At 35.2% G+C, this 21,121-nt stretch overlaps 3 protein-coding genes across 3 annotated transcripts; 2 read left to right on the top strand and 1 right to left on the bottom strand.

The window, feature by feature from the left end:
- The first annotated feature begins 1,842 nt into the window (after positions 1–1,842).
- Positions 1,843–7,978, top strand: LOC132179402 (E3 ubiquitin protein ligase DRIP2-like). The gene is made up of 7 exons (XM_059592129.1): positions 1,843–2,375; positions 3,245–3,344; positions 4,976–5,321; positions 5,524–5,945; positions 6,037–6,087; positions 7,332–7,404; positions 7,589–7,978. Exons 1-7 carry the CDS (start codon positions 2,237–2,239, stop codon positions 7,751–7,753), a joined length of 1,296 nt encoding a protein of 431 aa, XP_059448112.1. The 5' UTR covers positions 1,843–2,236; the 3' UTR covers positions 7,754–7,978.
- A 1,353-nt stretch (positions 7,979–9,331) lies between these two features.
- LOC132178254 (histone H3-like 1) lies at positions 9,332–13,545 on the bottom strand. The gene is made up of 5 exons (XM_059590704.1): positions 13,457–13,545; positions 12,902–12,979; positions 12,701–12,791; positions 12,418–12,603; positions 9,332–9,550 (listed from the first exon to the last, which is right to left on the bottom strand). Exons 1-5 carry the CDS (start codon positions 13,543–13,545, stop codon positions 9,332–9,334), a joined length of 663 nt encoding a protein of 220 aa, XP_059446687.1.
- Positions 13,544–20,552, top strand: LOC132178255 (protein SIEVE ELEMENT OCCLUSION B-like). The gene is made up of 8 exons (XM_059590705.1): positions 13,544–13,654; positions 14,330–14,428; positions 14,734–15,188; positions 15,298–15,392; positions 15,514–15,635; positions 15,932–16,407; positions 20,336–20,408; positions 20,529–20,552. The coding sequence occupies exons 1-8, from the start codon at positions 13,544–13,546 to the stop codon at positions 20,550–20,552; spliced, it is 1,455 nt and encodes a 484-aa protein (XP_059446688.1).
- The last annotated feature ends 569 nt before the right edge of the window (positions 20,553–21,121 follow it).

The following is a 21,121-nucleotide window of genomic DNA, read 5'->3' on the forward strand; positions in this document are numbered from 1 at the left end:
TATTGGATGGTCACAAATTTTCCTTTTTTCTTCCTTGAAGTATAATTTTCATTTTTATATGTATAGACTAAATGGGTCTAGCAAATACATGCATTTCTTCATTGCTCGAAGAGTTTCATCCTCACCTGAGCAGAGGATGCACGAGCATGAGTGACAAATATCAGAAGTGGCCTGCCATTTGGAGGCACACCCTTGTCATATAAGCTTCTCCACAAATCCTAAGCGTCTTTACTTAATAACCTTTGTCGTTTAGCTGGGACTCTTTTAACTCTTATGTCGTTCTCAACTCGTGGGAGCTCAGTCGCAGATTATTAACCTAACAATATTGCCGTTTGAAACAAAAATAAATTGATAAAATCGAGATGCAATTGATATTAGAAAATGTTAAGTGTTCTTCTAGCTTTCTCTTGGTGTCCTCCCAACTATAATGTGCAATTAAATTATCGTTGAATTTGAGATTATCATGATTGACTTTTAATCTATTAATGATATTAAAAGACATATCACAGTTGAGAAGTCACTGAGAGAACACTAAAATAACACTTAGCATTTAATATATTGGTAAATTAGCTTTAGGATTTACTGGAATTAAGGTTTCCCTATATCAATTGGTTACATAAAATAAAATAAATAAATAAATAAAGAAGAAAAGAAGAACATTTTGATCTCATGCTTCTTTCTTGGTTGAAGATTAATCGTAGTTCTCTCTTTCCTTGGTTACATACAATTCCATATGGTGTTGGCTGTAGCGTTGTGAAACTCTAAGCATTTTGTGGGAGTCAAAAGTGGCACATCAGGGTCCAGATTCACAAGATTCGTATTCGGATCCCTTGAAATTCTCAGGGAATTCCAGATTCTGAAATTATGGGATCCTGACCGTCCATTTCAATCCAAAGGTCAGGATTCCGCCACGTATCCCATTACATTAAAAAAAATTAAAATAATAAAATAATATTTAAAATTTAAAAAATAATTATAAAAAAATAAAAAAATAATAAAATTTAAAAACAAAAAATAACAAAAAACTTGGGGTTTGCCATATGGGTGGCTGGCCACCCCATTTTCGGCATTGAAGCCACCCCCAACCACTGATTGGGGATGGTCAAAGCTACCACCATGGCCCTTGGGGGTGGATCGGCATCTGCCACCCCTAACCGCCATTTGGGGGCGGCCGAAGCCACCTCCATGACCCTTGGGGGTGGATCGGCCACCCTCAAGGGCCATGTTGGTGTTCGGCACCCCAATGCCAAAAATGGGGTGGCAGCCACTATGGCAAAATTGGAGTGTGCCACCCCAAAGTTTTTGTTATTTTTTGTTTTAAAATTTTATTATTATTTTTTATAATTACTTTTTAAATTTTAAATATTATTTTATTATTTTAATTTTTTTTTTTAATTCAGTAGGACACGGGTCAGAATCCTAATCTTTAGATTAAAATGGACGATTAAAATTCCATAATTCCAAAATTTGGAATCCCGTGAAGATTTCAGGGAATCTAGATCCGATTCTCACAAAGGCACACAGAGCAGAGCCGTACATGCAGTATCAATAAAGAAGTGGGCTCTACGTACACCGTCCAATCTGACACCCCCCACTTGGCACAATCTGACTGCTTTGACTTTTATAAAATTCCGAAACCAAAAACTACCCAAACTGAAACACGCCGTTCACGTGACCACCGCGTGACTCCGCTAACCTGCGCCGGCTGCCAAAGCAAACAACTCGTTACCCACGAGAAAAGCACACGATATATACGTGTGGCGGAGAGTGCGCAGGTTAACACCATAACCCCGACCAGCGCACGCTATCTCCTCCCTTTTGCATAGGCATCTCGCTCCTGAACACACTCGGAAAATCAAAACATAGCTATAAAAGTTTTCATGGCGTGTGGGCCGGTGCGAGTGTTTCTACTGCTTAGCCTCGAACAGATCATCAACCCCTTTGCGAGTGTCCAAATCGAACAAGACCCACGTTGAATACTCCAAAATCCCACACTTTCTCTCTTTTTTTTCCTCGCCCACCAACCGGAAACGGTGCCAATAGAAAGAAAATTTTCCAACCCCAACAATTACTATCAATGTGTGCGGATGATTTTCTTCGTGATTGTCGTGGTTTCTCGTCCAAAACAACGGAAAAGATTATGATTTGTAGCGTATTGGTGACATGCACCATGTGGGTACGTCAATAAGGAGGCGCTTGTGTTTGTTTTGTGTGTGGGCGCGTCAGTGTAATTAAGATGAGGAAGAAGAAGGTAATGATGATGGCAAGGCAGATTGTGAAAGTAGAGAGGGATAAACTCGCTTCATGCATGGCATGTCCTTTATGCAATAAGCTCTTCAGAGACGCCACTACAATATCTGAGTGCCTCCACACCTGTCAGTGCTTCTCTGTTTCTCAATCTCTCTCTGTTTCTCATGCTTATGTTTCTACAATTTCTGAATTTTTTTTTTCTATCTGATTTCACGTGGTCTATTAATTGTTCCTTTTACATGGGTTCTTTATGGTTTACGTTCTATTCGTAACTTTTTCGCATATTACCTGGGTATTCCTCAATTTGCAATCTTGTTGTAACGCTTCAATGTTAGCCAGCTTGGATAATGCTCATCATGTTAGAAATTGTACTTGGCTTTTTCTTATATGCGAGTAATGGTAGAACTTGAGCTTTGAGATATGATAATTTGTAGAATATAGGATGTCCACTGGAAAGAAGAAGCAAGCAATCTCCTTCCATAACTTTTACATTGTCAATCCTTTAGGCCCTGCCTTATCTGTTTTTTGATAGCTAGTAGAAATTCCATAAAGCACAAACCATGATCCATAATATGAAAACAAAAATTAGTCCTCAATGGATCCAATGGACATCTCAGTGCATGTCGACATTATCCTATTCCATTAAGGCTAAAACAATTAAGAGGTAATGTTTGATATTATGATGCATATGATGTGGCAAGCCATCAATGGTCCCATTGTAATTTTAATCTTGTTTGTGAAATACTTATAAAGTTTATTGGTTTCCTGTCTAGTTTTCTTCATGAGTTTGTTTTCTTCTTGGTCGACATCAGAAGAGCGTAATCGTAAATTTCCCTGAATTATTGGTGAATGATATGGTGTCTTAAAATTGTATCTTAGTTGCATAAGAGTTTTTTTTGTTTATGTTCCCTTTTTTTTTTTTTTTTTTTTTTTTTTTCAACATTTCATTAATCAAACAATATCTGATGATTGTTATCTATAAATTTGGAAACAGTTTGCCGGAAGTGCATATATGAAAAGATAGCAGATGAGGAATTGAATCACTGTCCAGAGTGCAACATAGATTTAGGTTGTGCTCCACTGGAGAAACTAAGGTATTTCATCATTATTACTCCTACGAATTTGGTAATTTACAAATGGGTAACTTGCTTTATGAATATAGTAACTCTGTTCCTAGCCAAAGTGATAATTTTTTAATCATTCCATCGTATTATTCATGTGATTCACATATTGCTCAACCAATAGCGAGGAACTGCAATTTTAATTTACTTACTAGCTGCTATTAGCATATTTGACAGTGCATGCACCATATAATTGTTGAGATAACCAACTGATGTTCCTGGAAATGAAAGTTTAAAATTTAAAGCTCGGTTCTGAAAGAACAGACTAATGACTGTCTTATTCAGCACCTCTTGTTCTATTTTTTAATTTTTATTAATACATTAATCTCTAAAAGATGTGATGGATCATATGCACAATGATCAATTTGTTGTTTAACATAAGAATATTGCAAAGATATATTTTGGTTAAGTTGTGGCACAAATGTGTGGTTATTTTTTCCCACCTGGTAAAACTTATTTTAAACTCAGGTCAACCTTAATCTTGACCCTCATTACATTTCTTTCCACCAATATAAGAGGAAAAAAGAAACTGAACTCACATACTTTCTTGAAATTATACCCTCTTGGTTTAAAGTAAGGAACTATTGGCCAGCTTTGAAAAATGCATTTCTTAGAGTTAATATGGTCCTTCGTTTTGTTTCTTTGTTTGCCTAGCCGAAAGAATTATACTGTATTTGCGAAGCCAAAGGAATTAAGCATTTTGATTTGATGGCACACCAGCTTGTGAATTTTATGGTTGCTTGTTTGTTATATGTTTCTGTGTGGAGGATGTAGTAAATTCTGCAGGGGAAGCGGTTTGGTCTTTGTACTCAAAATGACATGTTATTGTTGTGGGAAACATGTTTTTGTAGATTAGAAGGGGAAAAATTAGTCAGTTTGGTAATCCTGCAGGCTATTCAATTGTTCATAAACTAGTTTAATAAGGAAATTGTTGTCTAAATGTAATTCCATTTGCAGAATTGTTGAACCTATTTCAGTTATCTTTGGCTTTTATGAACTAGTAGTCACATCTTGATGATCTTAAGAAATTGTTTTCTTTGTATGCATTAACGTATACAATACTGCAATGATATTACCAAATTGAGGGTTTCCTTAGGGGATTTTTCGAATGCATTGTATTTAAACTTTCATAATACAAACATATTACAGGACAAATCATAGATGTTAATCATTCCAATCTTGATACTCATGAAGCTGAAGAAACCACCCACGCGCATGGTTTTCTTTGTATGCATTAACGTATACAATACTGCAATGATATTACCAAATTGAGGGTTTCCTTAGGGGATTTTTCGGATGCATTCTATTTCAACTTTCATAATACAAACATATTACAGGACAATTCATAGATGTTAATCATTCCAATCTTGATACTCATGAAGTTGAAGAAACCACCCACGCGCATGGGTACAGAATGCAGCCAATTCTATGCTTGAGAGCCTGTCCTTCAGTTTCTTGACTATGTTACATTTAGAAGCCATTTTCGTAAATTATATCCCATTAACATGAAATATACGAAATCAATTAAAAGTATATTCATGAATTTGACAGGAGAAATGGTTAGTGTTTGTTTTAAGATGCTTTAACCTTTTGCTGATCTGCAGGGCGGATCACAGTGTGCAAGATTTAAGGGCTAAACTCTTCCCTTCTGTAAGAAAAAAGATTAAGGCAACTGAAGCTATACCCTCAGTTCCATTGCCAGGAAAAAGGAAGGAGAGATCTCTCTCTTCATTGGGGGTAGGTGTAAGCACAACTAGACTAAGTGCCCATTCTGGTCTGATTGGAAGAAGAATAAAATCTGCTGCAAGAAAGTGTCTTGCTCTACAAGAATCTACTTCTTTTGTTAATGAGCCTTTTAACAGAGAGGAAGATGATAAGAAAGTGGATGATTGCCTGGTCAGTTTAAGCTCGCCTGAGCCTCTATTTAAATTTGCACAAAATAGAGGGCAGGTAAAGGAAGATTTTTTATTTTTATTTTTTATTATTATTATTGTTATTATTATTATTTTTTTTAATTTTAGCTTAAATCAATTTAATCTTCTTTCTTTCTATGTAGTTTGTTTAAAATAATAAAAAAATAAAAAGCTGATAATTTGGTTATCTGAAATTTATTTATAACAGCTTCCTTTCGAATTATCTTTTTGTGATGCAGAATTCTTCCAATGCTGAGTCACCTAAGCAACAAATGCGTAATAAACCAACGGTGGACCACACTGAACCATGTGAGGGGACAAATGATTTGTGGAAACCCTTAAATTGCCTGGTGGAAACTGCAAGCAAAACTAAGTCTTTTAAGTTCAACATGCATGGGACAACAATGCTGCCTGACGCCAATGAAGCACATGTTCCTAAATCCAACATAAAGGGACGCGGTAATAAATCAGAAGGCCATGGTCATGAAAATGGCTTAGCTACTGCATCATCAGGTTCAGTGAAACCTAGAAAATTGCAAGCTGTTCGACAAAGAAGTACAGCTGTCTCTGATATTCCAGGACAAGCAGTGCTTGATGCAAATAGTAAACGTGACAGAAGATTTAGTCCACTTTGGTTCTCATTAGTTGCCTCTGATGAACAGTGAGATTTCACTTCTTTGGTGCAGTAAAGAATTGACCATTAAAGAGTTGTTTTTCACATACTGAGTTTTGATTTTGATTAATGGTTTCAGGGCAGGAGATGCACCCTTGCCGCAGATATCCTCATGCTATTTGAGGGTTAAGTGAGTTTTTATTTACTGCACTTCCTGCCATGTACTTGCACTACTTGTTTTGCTTACTGCTGTCCATTTTTGTTTTGTAAAAGAAAATATCAACTCTGTCTTTCTCTGCATCATGTTTATTAGTTTTGGTAGAAGTTCCATAGTGGTGGATAAGGGATATTTTGGTATTTATGAAATACTAGTATGTTATTGTTAATTATGTTACACTTCAGATGCTCTAATCCAAGTTATAGACCTTATTTGGAGAATGGGGTGTTTCTTCCCCAATTACTTTTCAGTGGAAGGAAACTCAGTACAGTCCAAATGAAGCTTTTATTAAGCAAATGAAAGATTGAATTCATATGAATATTTCCCTGCAACAGTTGAAGTCTAAATACTTTAGTAGTCTGCCATTTTGTTACCTAGAGTTTGGACGAGGAATTATCTCATGTGGTTACCCATTAACATCATTTGATACAAACTTTCAGGTCAAGTGTGACAAACTTTTTAAATGACGTTGACAAAAATAAACTTTCCAAACAGAATTTGATTAAAAAAAAATTATTTATTGTCTAGGTGGTTGAAGAGGTCGAGAGTCGATTACTTTCTAACCACACCTAATTAAAAGAAATATAATAGACAACACGGTTGATCAGCCACATGTGTGATCTACACTTTTTAGTTACAAGATAATTCTGTTGATATGAATATCATTCTTCCTAGGAAGAGATATTTATACACCTGTAACCCTTCCAATACGTTCTTTTTCTTTGCTTATTTTTGTTTGTAGAAACAGTGAATTTCTTTATATTCAATGGTTTTTTTTTTTTTCCCTTATCAAATATGAACCAATAAGGTAGCTAACTCATTAGCCTGTTTTATTAAGGCTGTAAATCTCAGGTTGAATGAATCACCTAAGCAGTTTCCATGTTTTCAGCTTGTAGACAGAGGTCATAAAGGAGGATCTATTAATGTTTTGTTGTGTGCTCTGGAGAATATAATGGAATCATTATTTACTGTAAATGAATCACCTCAGCAACATGCTTGAATGTCTCAAGTTGATCATATTAATACTCATTACTGTTTTCATTAAAGTTCCTCCTACCATTAAGAGTTAGCTGTGAGACTGTAATGCATTTGAGTCTGTCCTATTAATGTGGTTGCTTCTGGGTGATGCAGTACATATGCTTTCTTTGTTTGTCTTTGTTGGCCTTATTGAGCAAATACTCCCAACTTTCAATGATTTGTTCTTCAAATTGTCACAGGGATGGTAGCTTACCTGTTTCATTTATCAAAAAGTATCTTGTGAAAAAACTGGATCTTGCTAGCGAGGCTGAGGTAACTTTTCCCCTTTGTCAAAAAAAAAAAGAAAATTTTCTGTATGGCATATCTTTTTCTGTACTCAGGTTGTATTATCTTCTAAGAAAGCTGTTTCTCTATACCGTCAACATACAAAATATAGATGGAATTGTGAATGAGAAACTATTGGGAATTTGTTGCTGAATTTGAGTGATCCTTACAGGTGGAGATCTTGTTGTGGGGTCAGCCATTGATTTCTACACAGCAACTTCACGACTTGGTAGACATGTGGTTGCAGACAAAACCAACATCAGAAAGAATAGAGACATCTGTGGGTAGCTCAGCCAAGGATTTTGTGATGGTTCTGTCATATGGTCGAAGCGCTTAGCCCCCATGAACATGTTTCAATGATGCTTAGAGTCACCTCTATCTCCAAAGTAATCTCAGTCAAGGCAATCCAAGGCAATTTTAATCTTCCCAGAGCATGCGTTTGCCTGGAAAGTCTTAAATTCCCCTATGTTTTGTGCATCCACGCGTGCGTACCTATGCTATATTCATGGCGTGTGGCGTAGACATTGGCTGCATCTTTATTGAATGACTTTTTATTGATAGCACAGTGATAAATGCCTATTTGTAGGCCTTATGAATGAATAATGTAAGGAATTTAACTCACCTGATAGGATATCTCTAAGATTTTAACATGCCTTTCAAACTCAAGGCGTTAGCAATAAGCAGTCCGTCAAATCCTAGAGAGAGCATAGCAGACTGGGGAGAGGGAGGTACAACTCCCTGCTTCCCGCCCCGTGCCCCCTTTCTTCCTTCCCCCTTCTTTTCTTGTCTCCACCGTAGATCGACCGGGCCGGGTGTGTCAATGGTCTTCGGGGTGCTTTCTAGTGGCGTGTGGTTGGCCTACGGTGGCATGTGGAACGCGTGAGGGTGTGTTGGGTTTTTGTTGTTTTTTTCTTGTTATATATATATATAGGGAAAAATTCACTTTATCTCCTAAAGTTTTAGGGGTTTTTCAATTTGAACCCAAAAGTTTAAAAATTGGCAATGTACCCTTCCTAATGTTTCAAAAATTTTCAATTTAAACCTTCCATTACTAATTTTCGTTAAATTGGACGGAAATTAAAATAAAAAAAAAGCCTGAAGGTAATTCTGTAATTTCATAGATTTCCGTCATATTTGACGGAAATTACTAAGTAAAATTTTTTGAAACATTAGGATGGTACATTGTCAATTTTTAAACTTTGAGGTTTAAATTGAAAAACACTTGAAACTTTAGGGGGGTAAAGTGAATTTTTTTCATATATATATATATATGAAAATCTTCTCTTTACATCTGCCGTTGGCAAGGATTTATGGGGTGAAGTTTTAGTCATTTTCTTAAATAAGAATGTCTTCTTTTTGCATCTGCCATTGGCAGGGATTTATGGGGTGAAGTTTTAGTCGTTTTCTTAAGTTTTATTTCATGAATCCTGAAGAATAACAGAATTGGTTTCTGATCGATCTTTTGTTTCTTATGGTTCATTTCTAGGAACAAACCATAAACCGATGATGGAGGAGTTATTAGGCATAAAGAAGAATTGTCACTATGATAGAGGCAACAAATGAGATTGCGTTTGGTAAAGCACTAGTAGCGTAGATGAAAAAGCCAAGAAATCAATGATTTAGTAACGAATACAGACGTGATTTGTCGGATTGATCGAGACGGTGATATTTCCTAGATATTGTCTTGTAATAACCAGATAGGCTATTATTTGTGTCATAGATAATGTTTGAGTTGTAAAGATTTCAAATTGTATTTTTGACAATGTACATAGCATTTTATCTAATTTAATTATTATATCAATAAAGAGATAACTCGTTTAAAAAAAAAAGGGTGTATGGTAGTTTTTTTTTTATTCATCAGAATGAGTCAACTCGTGTAGAGTTGGTTCAATATTGAGATGCCTTCCTTTTTTATTTACTTATTTTTAACTACAGAATTCGACGAATTGATTTGCTGAACTTGGCTAGGTGACACCGGGTTGACTAACTCGTCTGCTGGCTTGAAGAGAACGGTGGCTAAGACTAGCAAGTAGTGGTGGGTGGTTGGAGACGGTGGTGAGTGACTGTGACAGGTGACAATGGGGCATGGGGCAATGGCAGAAGATAGTTGCCAGGGATGGTAGCTAGCCAAAGACTGCAAGGGGGAAAAACACATAGAAAGTTAAATAAGAGTACGTTAATATACATATTAGGACATTACTTCTATTCCAAAGCCTAAGCTAATAGGCTTGAGTTCACTTAAATATATCAACTACTATTTTTTCTTTATACTTTATCAATGAAGAATACAACTAGCAAGTGCATTTACAACAGAGAAAATGATATGAGGTAACTTTGAAAGGTGGCAAGATATAGTGGCTAGAGGTGAACGATTATGGTGACCAAAGATGATAGCTAGGAAAGATAACCAGAAATGAAGGCCGAGGCTGGAAATGGTGGCCAAAGGTAGTGGAATATAATGGCTAGAAGTGATTGGTGATGGTGGTGCGGTAACCGAGGATATCGATGCGGTGGCAAAATAATTTGGCCCACAATAGGCCATTAAAATTGGGCTAGCTAATGGGCTGTTGAAACTAGGCCAACTATATGCCCGTGGTGGGTTGATAGTTGGGCTGAATTGGGATTAGGCCGACTTGGGTTTTTGGAATGATCGAGGAGTGCTACACATTCCAAATTTTCCTTCTAAAAGTTAGTTCTTAAATTATGTGTCACCATCTCATAAAATTTATTATTTTGGAAAGTGTGTCATCAACTCATAGGATGGTGACACATCATTTGTGAACAATTTTTTTAAAAAAAGTCTTAGAATGTTTAGCATTTCTCTTTTGGAATGCAAAATTACTTATTAAGGTTTTATATTCAAGTTTTTAACATTTTAAAAAAAAAAAATCACCAATCAGATATGGAATAATTTTAAGGATTTGAACAATTAGTTGTTGGAAAATAATGAAATTGGAGATTCAGAGAAGATTCAAATTCCAATAAGACTTGAATAGAGAAATTAAAATAGAGAGAAAAAATGAAAACTTTTATATAGGAGTTTGTAATTAAATAAAATATTTAAAGACTTTTCATATTCTTAAGAATTAATTTCTTTAATGTTGGAATCCAATCATAAATTCATATTTTGTGGACAAAAGGAACCTCTATGTCTCACGTTATAGAGAGAGACAGAGAGAGAAAAAAACCTATATCTCATGCAATGACGACCAATTGTCAGTTCGGACTTAGGATCATAATTTATTACTAATTAACTGTTATTGTAAATTATGAAGAGAATCTTTGGCTGCTGATGATAAGGCCCAAAATATCTTTAGGTTCAACATGAGAATTTTATTTAAGAATGACTGTAATATTAATTAATATATTATTTGATTTTCTTATTTAATCCTATCAATTATTTTAATACTTGTTTATAGAATAGAATGTTGGAGATCAATTTTAAGAGAATCAAACAATATTAATGCATTTCATATATAATTACTTATTTACCATAATTTTGGGCCTTAATTAAAGAATATTGACAGTAATTAGGACTGTAAATATTTTTATTATAGAATAAACCTTCTTTAATAGTTATTAATTGGGGGATTAGGCTTGGCCGGCCCGACAAAGACAGATCACAGACTGTGTTTCCTCTTAAACAGAGAGTACTTTTTTTGGAGAGAGATGTTACTGGCTGTTGTCGTTTGTCAGCATTGGCTGGAAAGGTTGGTCTTTGGTGCTTTGGCATTTTGAGGGCTTTAACTTTGACCCACTGAGCATTCACATTAATGGGCTGAATACTCAGTGAGATCATGATTCACATTGTTGCTGCAGTCTAGAGAAAGAAAGAGGTGGTAATTTATATATATGATAATATGAGTTGGTTTTCTTGTCTCTTGTTCCAACCATTCTTTACTTGGTTTTCCAGTCTCTTTATCCCCACCACCAAGCTTTAGCTAAAGATGAGGTTCTTAAAAGAAAAATATAGTCAAGGTCCAAAGCCATTATTCCCTCCCAAACTTATTTTTCATTGGATGATTTCTACAAAAATAAATAAATAAATCGCTTATCCTTTTATATAATTGTTATGGATAATTACAAAAGACTAAAGAAAGAGTATCTCTACTTCACCCTCACTTTACCGCATAGAATATTATGATCTTATCCACAAACCGGAAGGATGACCAAAAAAACAAAGTATCAGAGAAGCTTGATAAACCACTTGGAAAAAACAAGAGAGAATCTGTTAGCTTTCAATAATAATGGAGGCTTTACTTCAATTACAAGTATAACTATCCATGATCTTGTACAAAAAGTAAAGACACTTTTTTTTTTCTTTTTTTTTTTTTTTGTCTATCACAATTTTATAAAAGGGAAAGCAATTCTTTTGTTGAGATCATAAAATGAAAAATAAGTATGAATGTCTTATAGTAATAGAACCAAGTAGAACAAGCAAGAGTGATATAAATATATTTGCTTGAAATACCCGAACGTACCTTGCAAACTTGTTTATAGACTCTTTCAACTCTTATAAGGATTGAAAATCATAGGAAGAAAGGCCTATTAGAGGCTCTATATGCTTATTACAGAAAACACTCGAGATAAATCTTATTATAAGACGCTTAAATTTATTTTTCATTCAATGATCTCTACAAAAGAGTTGCTTACCCTTTTTATATATAGATTGTGGATCAATCATTGTTAAAGAGGGATAAATGCAAAATCGGTCTTTATGGTTGGCTTAAATTACAAATCGTTCCATGTGATATCAAAATGAATTTAAAGGTCCTCAGGGTATGCCAAAAAAACAATTTAGTTCCTGAAGTCAAATTTAGTTAAAACATTTAACGGATTCCGTTAAGTGACATATCAGCGTTAATAAAATGATGACACATGTCACTCTTAATAAAAAAAAAAAAAATGTAAACTTAAAAATAAAATAAAAAACTAAAAAAATTAATTTAAAAAAAAAAAGAAAAAAGAAAAAAGAAAAAAAGAAAGGGGTAAACGGTAAACCCGTAGGCTAGGCCTGGGCTGTGAGCCACCTCCGGCGCAGATCCTCCTAGTCAACTGAATATCCTTCGGCATGATGGTAACCCACTTGGCATGGATGGCATTGGTGTCCTCAAACAGACCTACCTGGTAGGCCTCAGCCGCCTCCTGAACAACCAAGACAACATGGCTCTGGAAACGCAGATTAGTCTGCAATCGATCAAAATGTCCCACACAACAAATCATTACCCAAAAAAGATTTAACCAAACCCATCTACATAACAACGCAAAAAAGAGAAAATATCACCTTGAAGTCCTGGGCAATTTCATGAACAAGCCTCTGAAAGGGAAGCTTCCTATTCAGGAGCTCGTTACTCTTCTGATACTTCCGGATTTCACTACGTACATAACATTGAATGAAAATTAAGTGTTAGACTAGACAAAAACAATCTTATACCCATAACACAAATTCACTAAATAAGAGCAAAGAAGGGGAAAACCAACTCACCGAAGAGTAACAGTACCAGGGCGGTAACAATAGAGGTTCTTCACACCACCGGTGGTGGGAGTAGACATACGGGCAGCCCTTTTTTATTTTTTATTTTTTTATATTGTTTTATATTTATATTTATATTTTTAATATGTTTATATTTTTTTTATTAAGAGTGACACGTGTCTTCATTTTATTGGAGCTGACGTGTTACTTAACGGAATCCGTTAAATGTTTTAACACAATTTGACTTTAGAGATTAAATTGTTTTTTTGGTATATCCTAAGGACTTTTAAATTCATTTTGATACTATAGGGAGCGATTTATAATTTATGCCAACCATAAGGACTAATTTTGCATTTATTCCGTTAAAAAAAAAAAAAAGAACTTTTACTTTTTGTAAAGATAACACTTGTTCGATGATTATTTTCTTATGATTAAAGTAAAGCCTCAGATAAGTTAGTAGATTCCCGCAGCTATCTATGTTACAACCGACGTGCATTCTGGCTCTACGTGATTTCTCATACCGACTATAAATAGGGCATGCAACCTATTGCTGCAGCACAAGCCAACTTCTCTGTTCTTCCCCGAAGTGGCCAAGAGTTTCTAATAAGCTCTCGCGCTTTGTAATACACAACAGAATATCTGATACCGCTCACCATGTCAGACGAGCAGATCATGAATGAAAAGTTTGACACTGGCTCTGTTTTTGCCATAGCAGAAGACATTCTTAAGCGAACCACCCATATTGTTGACAGTATGGTGCAGCAGGTATATATATATATGCTCATCACAGCTCATATGAAGTTTTCTGTTTTTCAGAGCAGTGTTTTGTTGTTTATTGTGTTGAAAAATTAGTACATTTGGAAGCTTATAATATAGCATGTTGAGACACCACACAACCCAAAACTTAAGCTCATGAGTTTGGGCCTAACAATACTATATTAACCACTCACATTTTTTATATATTTCTAATGTGAAATTCTATTCTTTTTACACTCACACATATACTCAACAACATGTTCGAGAAGTAGCAAGTTGTAGTGATGGTACTGCCTGTAGTATATATCTTTGTAGTTCACTTGTTATGCTGAATTGTGTGTAATTGGTTTAGTTGTTAAGGAAAAGTTTATTCAAAAAAAAAAAAAAAAAAGGAGAAAGATGTTTCTTTTTTTCGTACGTTTTTTGGTATTAACTTTTGTCGTAACACTTTCTAGATCAATAAACCTCCCCAGCCTTGTCCTCTTGAAAATGGCAACGAGATGAGCATTAAGATTTAACACTCGTTAATTATTCTGGAAGAGAACAAGTAGATGGGATGAAGTAATTTTTAATTAGTTTAAATTGAGGAAGGAGACGACACGTTTTTTCTTTTATTTTAATGAATTTCCCCACATACATATATGTTTGAGTTTTCAAACATAATTTTTTTATCACTTATTATAGGGTTCTCAGTCACACGAGGAGAAGTTAGAGGAAAAGGCGCCCAAAGCCAGCTTCAGCCCCACACTATACAAACTGATCAAGACACTTTTCTGCGAGCTGGTAATAATTACAACGTACCCCCTAAAATCGATGTTGTATCACAAGTATATTAATATACATATTTGAATAGTACTACTCTAGCAAACTCAAAAGTTTAAGTTAATGAACATGGGTCCACTTATATATATTAATTACTGTTTTTCTTTATATTTAATTTTTTAAATTTAAACCTCAACACTAATAATTAAGTGCACTCACAACAATTTTCTTGTCTTTCCTTTAATTTTTTTTTGGCATATATATTAGGAATAATATATTATGAATCCGAACATTTTCCATAATAACAAATATATATGCAATGTCAGATGGCATGCCGGACACCGAGTGAGCAAACTGCCAACGAAACAACAAAGTCAATACTTACCAAACTCAAAAGCTATCCATGGGATGCCAAGGTTTTGCTAACACTTGTTGCTTTTTCTTTTGAGTACGGGGAATTTTGGCTCCTTGCCCAACTTCACCCATCAAACCCACTGGCCAAATCAGTGGGAATCTTGAAAAGAGTAGAAGCCATCTTAGAGCCTCAAGGTCTAATTCATAAATACAAGAAAGAGATTGGTGAACTTAACGAGCAGACTAAGGAGACATTGAAAGTCATCAGGTCCATCCTTGAGTTTGAAAAGCTACCTATCAATAATACAAAGGATGTACCAGCTGCATTATCAACTGCCATGGGCTGTATCTCAGAGGATGTCTACAGGGCTACTATAACTACTATTGTAGCTTGCACGACTCAGTTGTCTTGTTTGACTAGCGATGAGTAAGTTCTTCCATGCATGTGTTTGACTTTGACATGTACGTGCTATGTATGTTTGGGATGCATTGAGTAGAATTATCTAATGCAAATGTTCATGGTTGCCTGATTTCAGGGACAAGAAACAGGAATTATCTACCTTTGCTGATAAAAGCAAAAGCACCCTAGAAAATCTAAAGAAGCAGATAAAACTTCGCAATCAACAAATAGGTTAATTAGCCACTGGCGAATTTTAATTTATTCATAAGGAGCACATATATGCAATATTATAATGACTTAAAAATAGGAGGCAACAACACAACACTGACAAATTATTTCTTGTTTACTGCAGAAGCTTATAGGAAACTCGAGGAAATCATCCGAGCACCTACCGAAATCGTGGCGTTTTTGAAGGAACTGATATTCGCCAAGGATGATGTGCAGCAGCTTTTTGATGGTTCTACTGAAACGCTGGTCATCTCTTCGGGCACACTTTATAAAAAAGCTTTCTCAATTTTGTACCATATAAATTAAATTGCATCATTAATGGTTAATTAAGACAACGAATTGGTCACTCTCTTCTCCTTTTCACGCTTGTTCAAAACTTTTGCATTCATCAATATACTGAATTGACTAGAGTCATGGTGACACCCCTAGCTAACACATTCATGCAATTTGTTGAATATTGTGCTACTTCATTCAAATTATGGGCAATTGCTACATCGATCACGAAAAAATCGATTTAATAGTTAATTTTTAAAATTGTACAGGTTAGCATCGACGAGCTGAAAAACAAGAATGTTCTATTGTTCTTTTCTGACTTGAACATCTCCTCCGTTGATGACATGATCTCAATTCTGAAGCCAATCGATGATGAAATAAGGAAGAAGGATTATCATTATAAAATTCTATGGATCCCAATTGTGGAACAGTGGAGTGATGACGAGAGAAAGAAGTTTGATACGCTGCAGCCTAAGATGTCGTGGTACATTATGAAGTACTTTTCTGGACCAGTACGTGGAATAAGGTTTATTGAGAAGAAGTGGGAATTCAATAATTCGCCTATCCTCGTGGTGATGAATCCGCAAGGAAAAGTGGAGCACCAGAATGCACTCCACATGATTCAAGTGTGGGGAATGAGGGCTTTTCCTTTCACTGAAGCGGAAGAAGAAAAATTGGCGAAGGATTCGAATTGGATAGGGGATATAATGGCTGAAATTCAACCAAGTTTGCACGACTCGGTAAGGTTATTTTAAAAAAATTAGGGAAACTTCACTTAATCTCTTTAAATTTTTAACGCTTTTGCAATCATCAATCCCCCTAAATTTAAAAAATTTCAATTTAGTTTATTCAATTTTAAAAAGTTTTCAATGTCACTCAAACTATTAAGGTTTAGGGTTAAATCAAACGGAGTATAAATGAAATGTCCCCGTATACCCCTATATTTAAAAACTATTTAAATAATTAAAAATTCTTTAAAAAAACATGGGATCCACAGCTTAGCCGTTGGTCAGACTGACAACAATTTTTTTTTTCTTTTCTTTTTTAATATATATTTTTTTAATTTTTAAACATGATTATTTTAGGTCTTTTGGTGTTTTCTCTTAAGATTTAATAGAAAATCCTGATGAATGGGTGACATTACGAACTTTTAAAAGTTAGATACACTAAATTGATATATATATATATATATATATATATATATATATATATATATATATATATATATATATATATTTTAAGTTCAAGGGGATGATTACAGAAGCGCTGAAAGTTGAGTAGAGAAGTTTCCTCTAAAAAATTGAAATGGATATACATTCATAAATATTGCATTTACATGCTTGTACTTTCTCATTGCAAAATTCATAATGTGTATTCAAATGAAATTTGAGTTTTGACATATCTCGTACAAATCAGATCAAAGATGAGAAGAAGCACATTTTTTTATATGGAGGCATGGACCATGAGTGGATGAAACAATTTAAAGAGAAAGCAAGTGCCCTGGCGAATGATCCGTTTATAAAGGCAACATCTATTTCCATAGAGTTGTTTTCCTTACAAGACAACCCCGGCCAATATCCTAAGGCGTTTTTGGAACAAAATACAAAGCCTTTTCTTCTCCAAGTGTGATAAAAAGACCATTAAAAAGTTGCTTTCCTTCAAGACTGAGGAAGGATGGGCTATATTGAGCAAAGAGATCTAGAGTGGAGCTAATTGGTGATGCGAAGATCATTATGCGCTTCTTGGATGATTTTAAAAACTGGAAGTTTAATGTGCGTGAGAAAGGCTTTGGAGGTTGTTTCGAAGAGTACCATATCAATGATCAGTACCCCTGCAGCCATATTGTCATCCCATTCACTGCTGGACAGATCCCAAAGAAAATGGAATGCCCTCGTTGTCCCCGCTTAATGGAGTCTTCTGTCACGTTCAAGTGTTGCCATGGCCATGAAGATTGACGATGCTACGAATTAACGTGCTACATTAGATGGCATATATGCATGCAACCTCTCTAATTTAGATCTTTATTAATACCTCTACTAAATAATGGTGTTTGCACTAAGTTTGTAATCAATATCACTAATAGTATGGTGGAGTTGGTGTGTAATATATACTACAATAAAGGGCATCTTGATTGCGTTTGAAGCCTGATGCCTATGTTATGGAACGTGTGCATGTAATACTTTAATTTTCATGTTGGAATTGGACGTTTGCTTCGTTATGCATAAAAGATGAAAAATTCAATATTTGTGATTGTATTTCCTCACCTACCCATTTGTTGGATTTTCATTCACTTATATAAGGAGTACATGCATATATACTACTATGTAGCAGAGACATTCACGAATAAATGATTGAATCCACAGTAATTTTGTAGCAATACTACTCTCAATAGATTTATACTATACTTTAAGGTGGTTCGACATATAGCTTACATTCACATACTAAAGCATCAATAGACTACATATTTATTTGGTATATGATTTCAGTACATAGCTCTATTTATAGAGCTTTGACATAATTTCAAATACAAAACAAATTCCTTGACTTAAGGGTAATTAATAACAAATCAAATCAACAAAAATCACAAATTAAATCCTCATTAATCAAGAGGATTTATATCCTTAACAGTTTTTGAGAGCTCCACTAAATTAAATTCGAACCCAAAAAGACACAATAAGCTCCTATGGAGCGTCCATTGTCTGTGAAGAAAATAATAATGAAATAAAATAAAAGCGAAAAAAATAGACAAATCAATTTTATGTGGTTTAATCCATGACCTATATCTCCATAATAAATCCCTAAGGCTACATTTGCTCTTATTCAATTGATGATTTTACAATACAGATGATTCTTATTTATAGGAAGATAGAGAGAATACAAAATGGTATGGTTGATAAAATCAAATCATAATTGAATATATTTGATTTGATTTTATCAATTACAATCAATGCTAATATATTCCCATAATATCAAATCTCACACAATATATTATAATATCTCTCTTCAAACTTAAGGTGAAAGATTGTGAAATCTTGAGTTTGAGTTTGAAATAAGTTGACAATGATGAGCGGTAGAGGAAGTTTGGACCTTTAGCAACAATAGGTAGAAAATCTTCAAAATTATAAGGCCAACCATGGCCCAAGATGAAAGCGAACAAAGAGTTGAAATGAGGCCAACCATAGGTCTGAGTTTTAAATATTACCACAAAGGCCGTACATAAATGGGCCAACTATGGGCCATATATGAGAGCCAACTATGGGCTGAATTTGGCCTAAGTTTTTAACAATACCATGAAAGCCAAATAAATTGGGCCAACAAAGGGGCAAAATATAGGCAATTTGGCTTTTTTTTTTTGGCATGGTCAATTCCCATCGTAGCCTTTTTTTTCTTCTCATTTTTATTATTATTGTTATTTTTTCATTGAACGAACCAATCCAGCGCAACTTCACACCCTGCATCTCCACCACACAAACAATACCTCACTTTTTTTTTCCCCTCACAACCTCAATCGAATTGCAATCGGGGGAATATCAAACATTTACAATGAGAATAACCAACTACTTTGATTGTTGAAGGGATTTTTGACGCTGCTTTGGCTTGACTTCTTCTAGGCTTCTAGCATACCTCATCGACTATGGACTTGTGGGCGTGAGCGCAAAAGCGTCGTGGATCTTAGAACCAATTTTTTCCAAGGGGATGTAGTCTTCCTTAATTCTCAGTCTTTGCCAGATGGAAGAGAAATTCCGTGAAGACAAAGTGGCTACATAACACACAAGTGAGACAACCAAAAAAAGGGCGACGGCGCTTGCGTTGAGAACCGAACAAAAGTGGATATAAAATAAAATAGACAAATGAATTTTACGTGCTAGGTAGACTAAGGATGAACCTTGTAACCTAGCTCATAAAGGAGGATCTATTAATACTTTTTTGTGTGCTCTGGAGAAATATAATGGAATCATCATTTACTGTAAATGAATCACCTAAACAAGATGCTTGAATTAATGTCTCAAGTTGATCATATTAGCACTCATTATTGTTTTCATTATAGTTCCTCCAATCATTAAGAGTTAGCTGTGAGATAGCAAGATCGGCTGTGGAAGGAGTTGGTAGTCAGTTTATAAATGTGAGGAAAAACTTCACTTTTTGACTAGTTTTTGGGGTTGAGAGAGACCCAAGACCACTCAATACTGGTATCACTCTGATGCAGGGCCCGATGTGTGAGGGGGAGATTGTTGGAGTTATCCTACATCAGCTGTGGAAGGGGTTGGTGGTCAAATTTAGAAGTGTGAGGGAAAGCCACACAAGACCACTCAACAATAACGACTCATGAAAAACCAATAACCACATCTGCAATATCACTTCAAAAGGACTAGTCAATTTGAAGCTTTTTTAAAATCTATTATAAAGCTTAATTTTACCTAGTAACTAGGCAATGTGAAACTTATTACTTATAACTATCTTTATATATAAACCACTCACTCTATGTATGCTACTTCGATCATCTTCTCAATATGAGAACGAGGTATTACATAGACTCTGATGCATTTGAGTCTGTCCAATTAATGTGGTTGCTTTTGGGTGATGCAGTACATATGCTTTCTTTGTTTGCTTTTGTTGGCCTTATTGAGCAAATGCTCCCAACTTTCAATGATTTGTTCTTGAAATTGTCACAGGGATGGTAGCTTCCCTGTTTCATTTATCAAAAAGTGTCTTGTGAAAAAGTTGGATCTTGCTAGCGAGGCTGAGGTAACTTTTCCCCTTTGTCGACAAAAAAGAAAATTTTCTGTATGGCGCATCTTTTTCTATACTCAGGTTGTATTGGGAATTTGTTGCTAAATTTGAGTGCTGCTAAAAAAATCCTTACAGGTGGAGATCTTGTTGTGGGGTTAGCCATTGATTTCTACACAGCAACTTCACGACTTGGTAGACATGTGGTTGCAGACAAAACCAACATCAGAAAGAATACAGACATCTGTGGGTAGCTCAGCCAAGGATTTCGTGATGGTTCTGTCATATGGTCGAAGCGCTTAGCCCCCATGAACATGTTTCAATGATGCTTAGAGTCACCTCTATCTCCACAGTGATCTCAGTCAAGGCAATCCAAGGCAATTTTAATCTTCCCAGCATGCGTTTGCCTGGAAAGTCTTCAATTCCCCTATGTTTTGTTGCATCCACGCGTGCGTACCTATGCTATATTCATGGCGTGTGGCGTAGACATGGGCTACATCTTTATTGAACAACTTTTTATTGATAAAACTGTGATAAATGCCTATTTACAGGCCATATGAATGAATAATATAAGGAATTTAACTCGCCTAATAGGACATCCCAGATTTTAATGTGCCTTTCAAACTCAAGGTGTAAGCAATAAATTTGACATTGTTTTTGCATGGCAGTTTTTTGTTTTTTTAGAAACTTCATTTTGGATCCTTGAACTACCACCGCTTTTGACAAGCTCC

Source organism: Corylus avellana, chromosome ca4 (assembly GCF_901000735.1).
Source record: "Corylus avellana chromosome ca4, CavTom2PMs-1.0".
Classification (NCBI taxonomy): domain Eukaryota; kingdom Viridiplantae; phylum Streptophyta; class Magnoliopsida; order Fagales; family Betulaceae; genus Corylus; species Corylus avellana.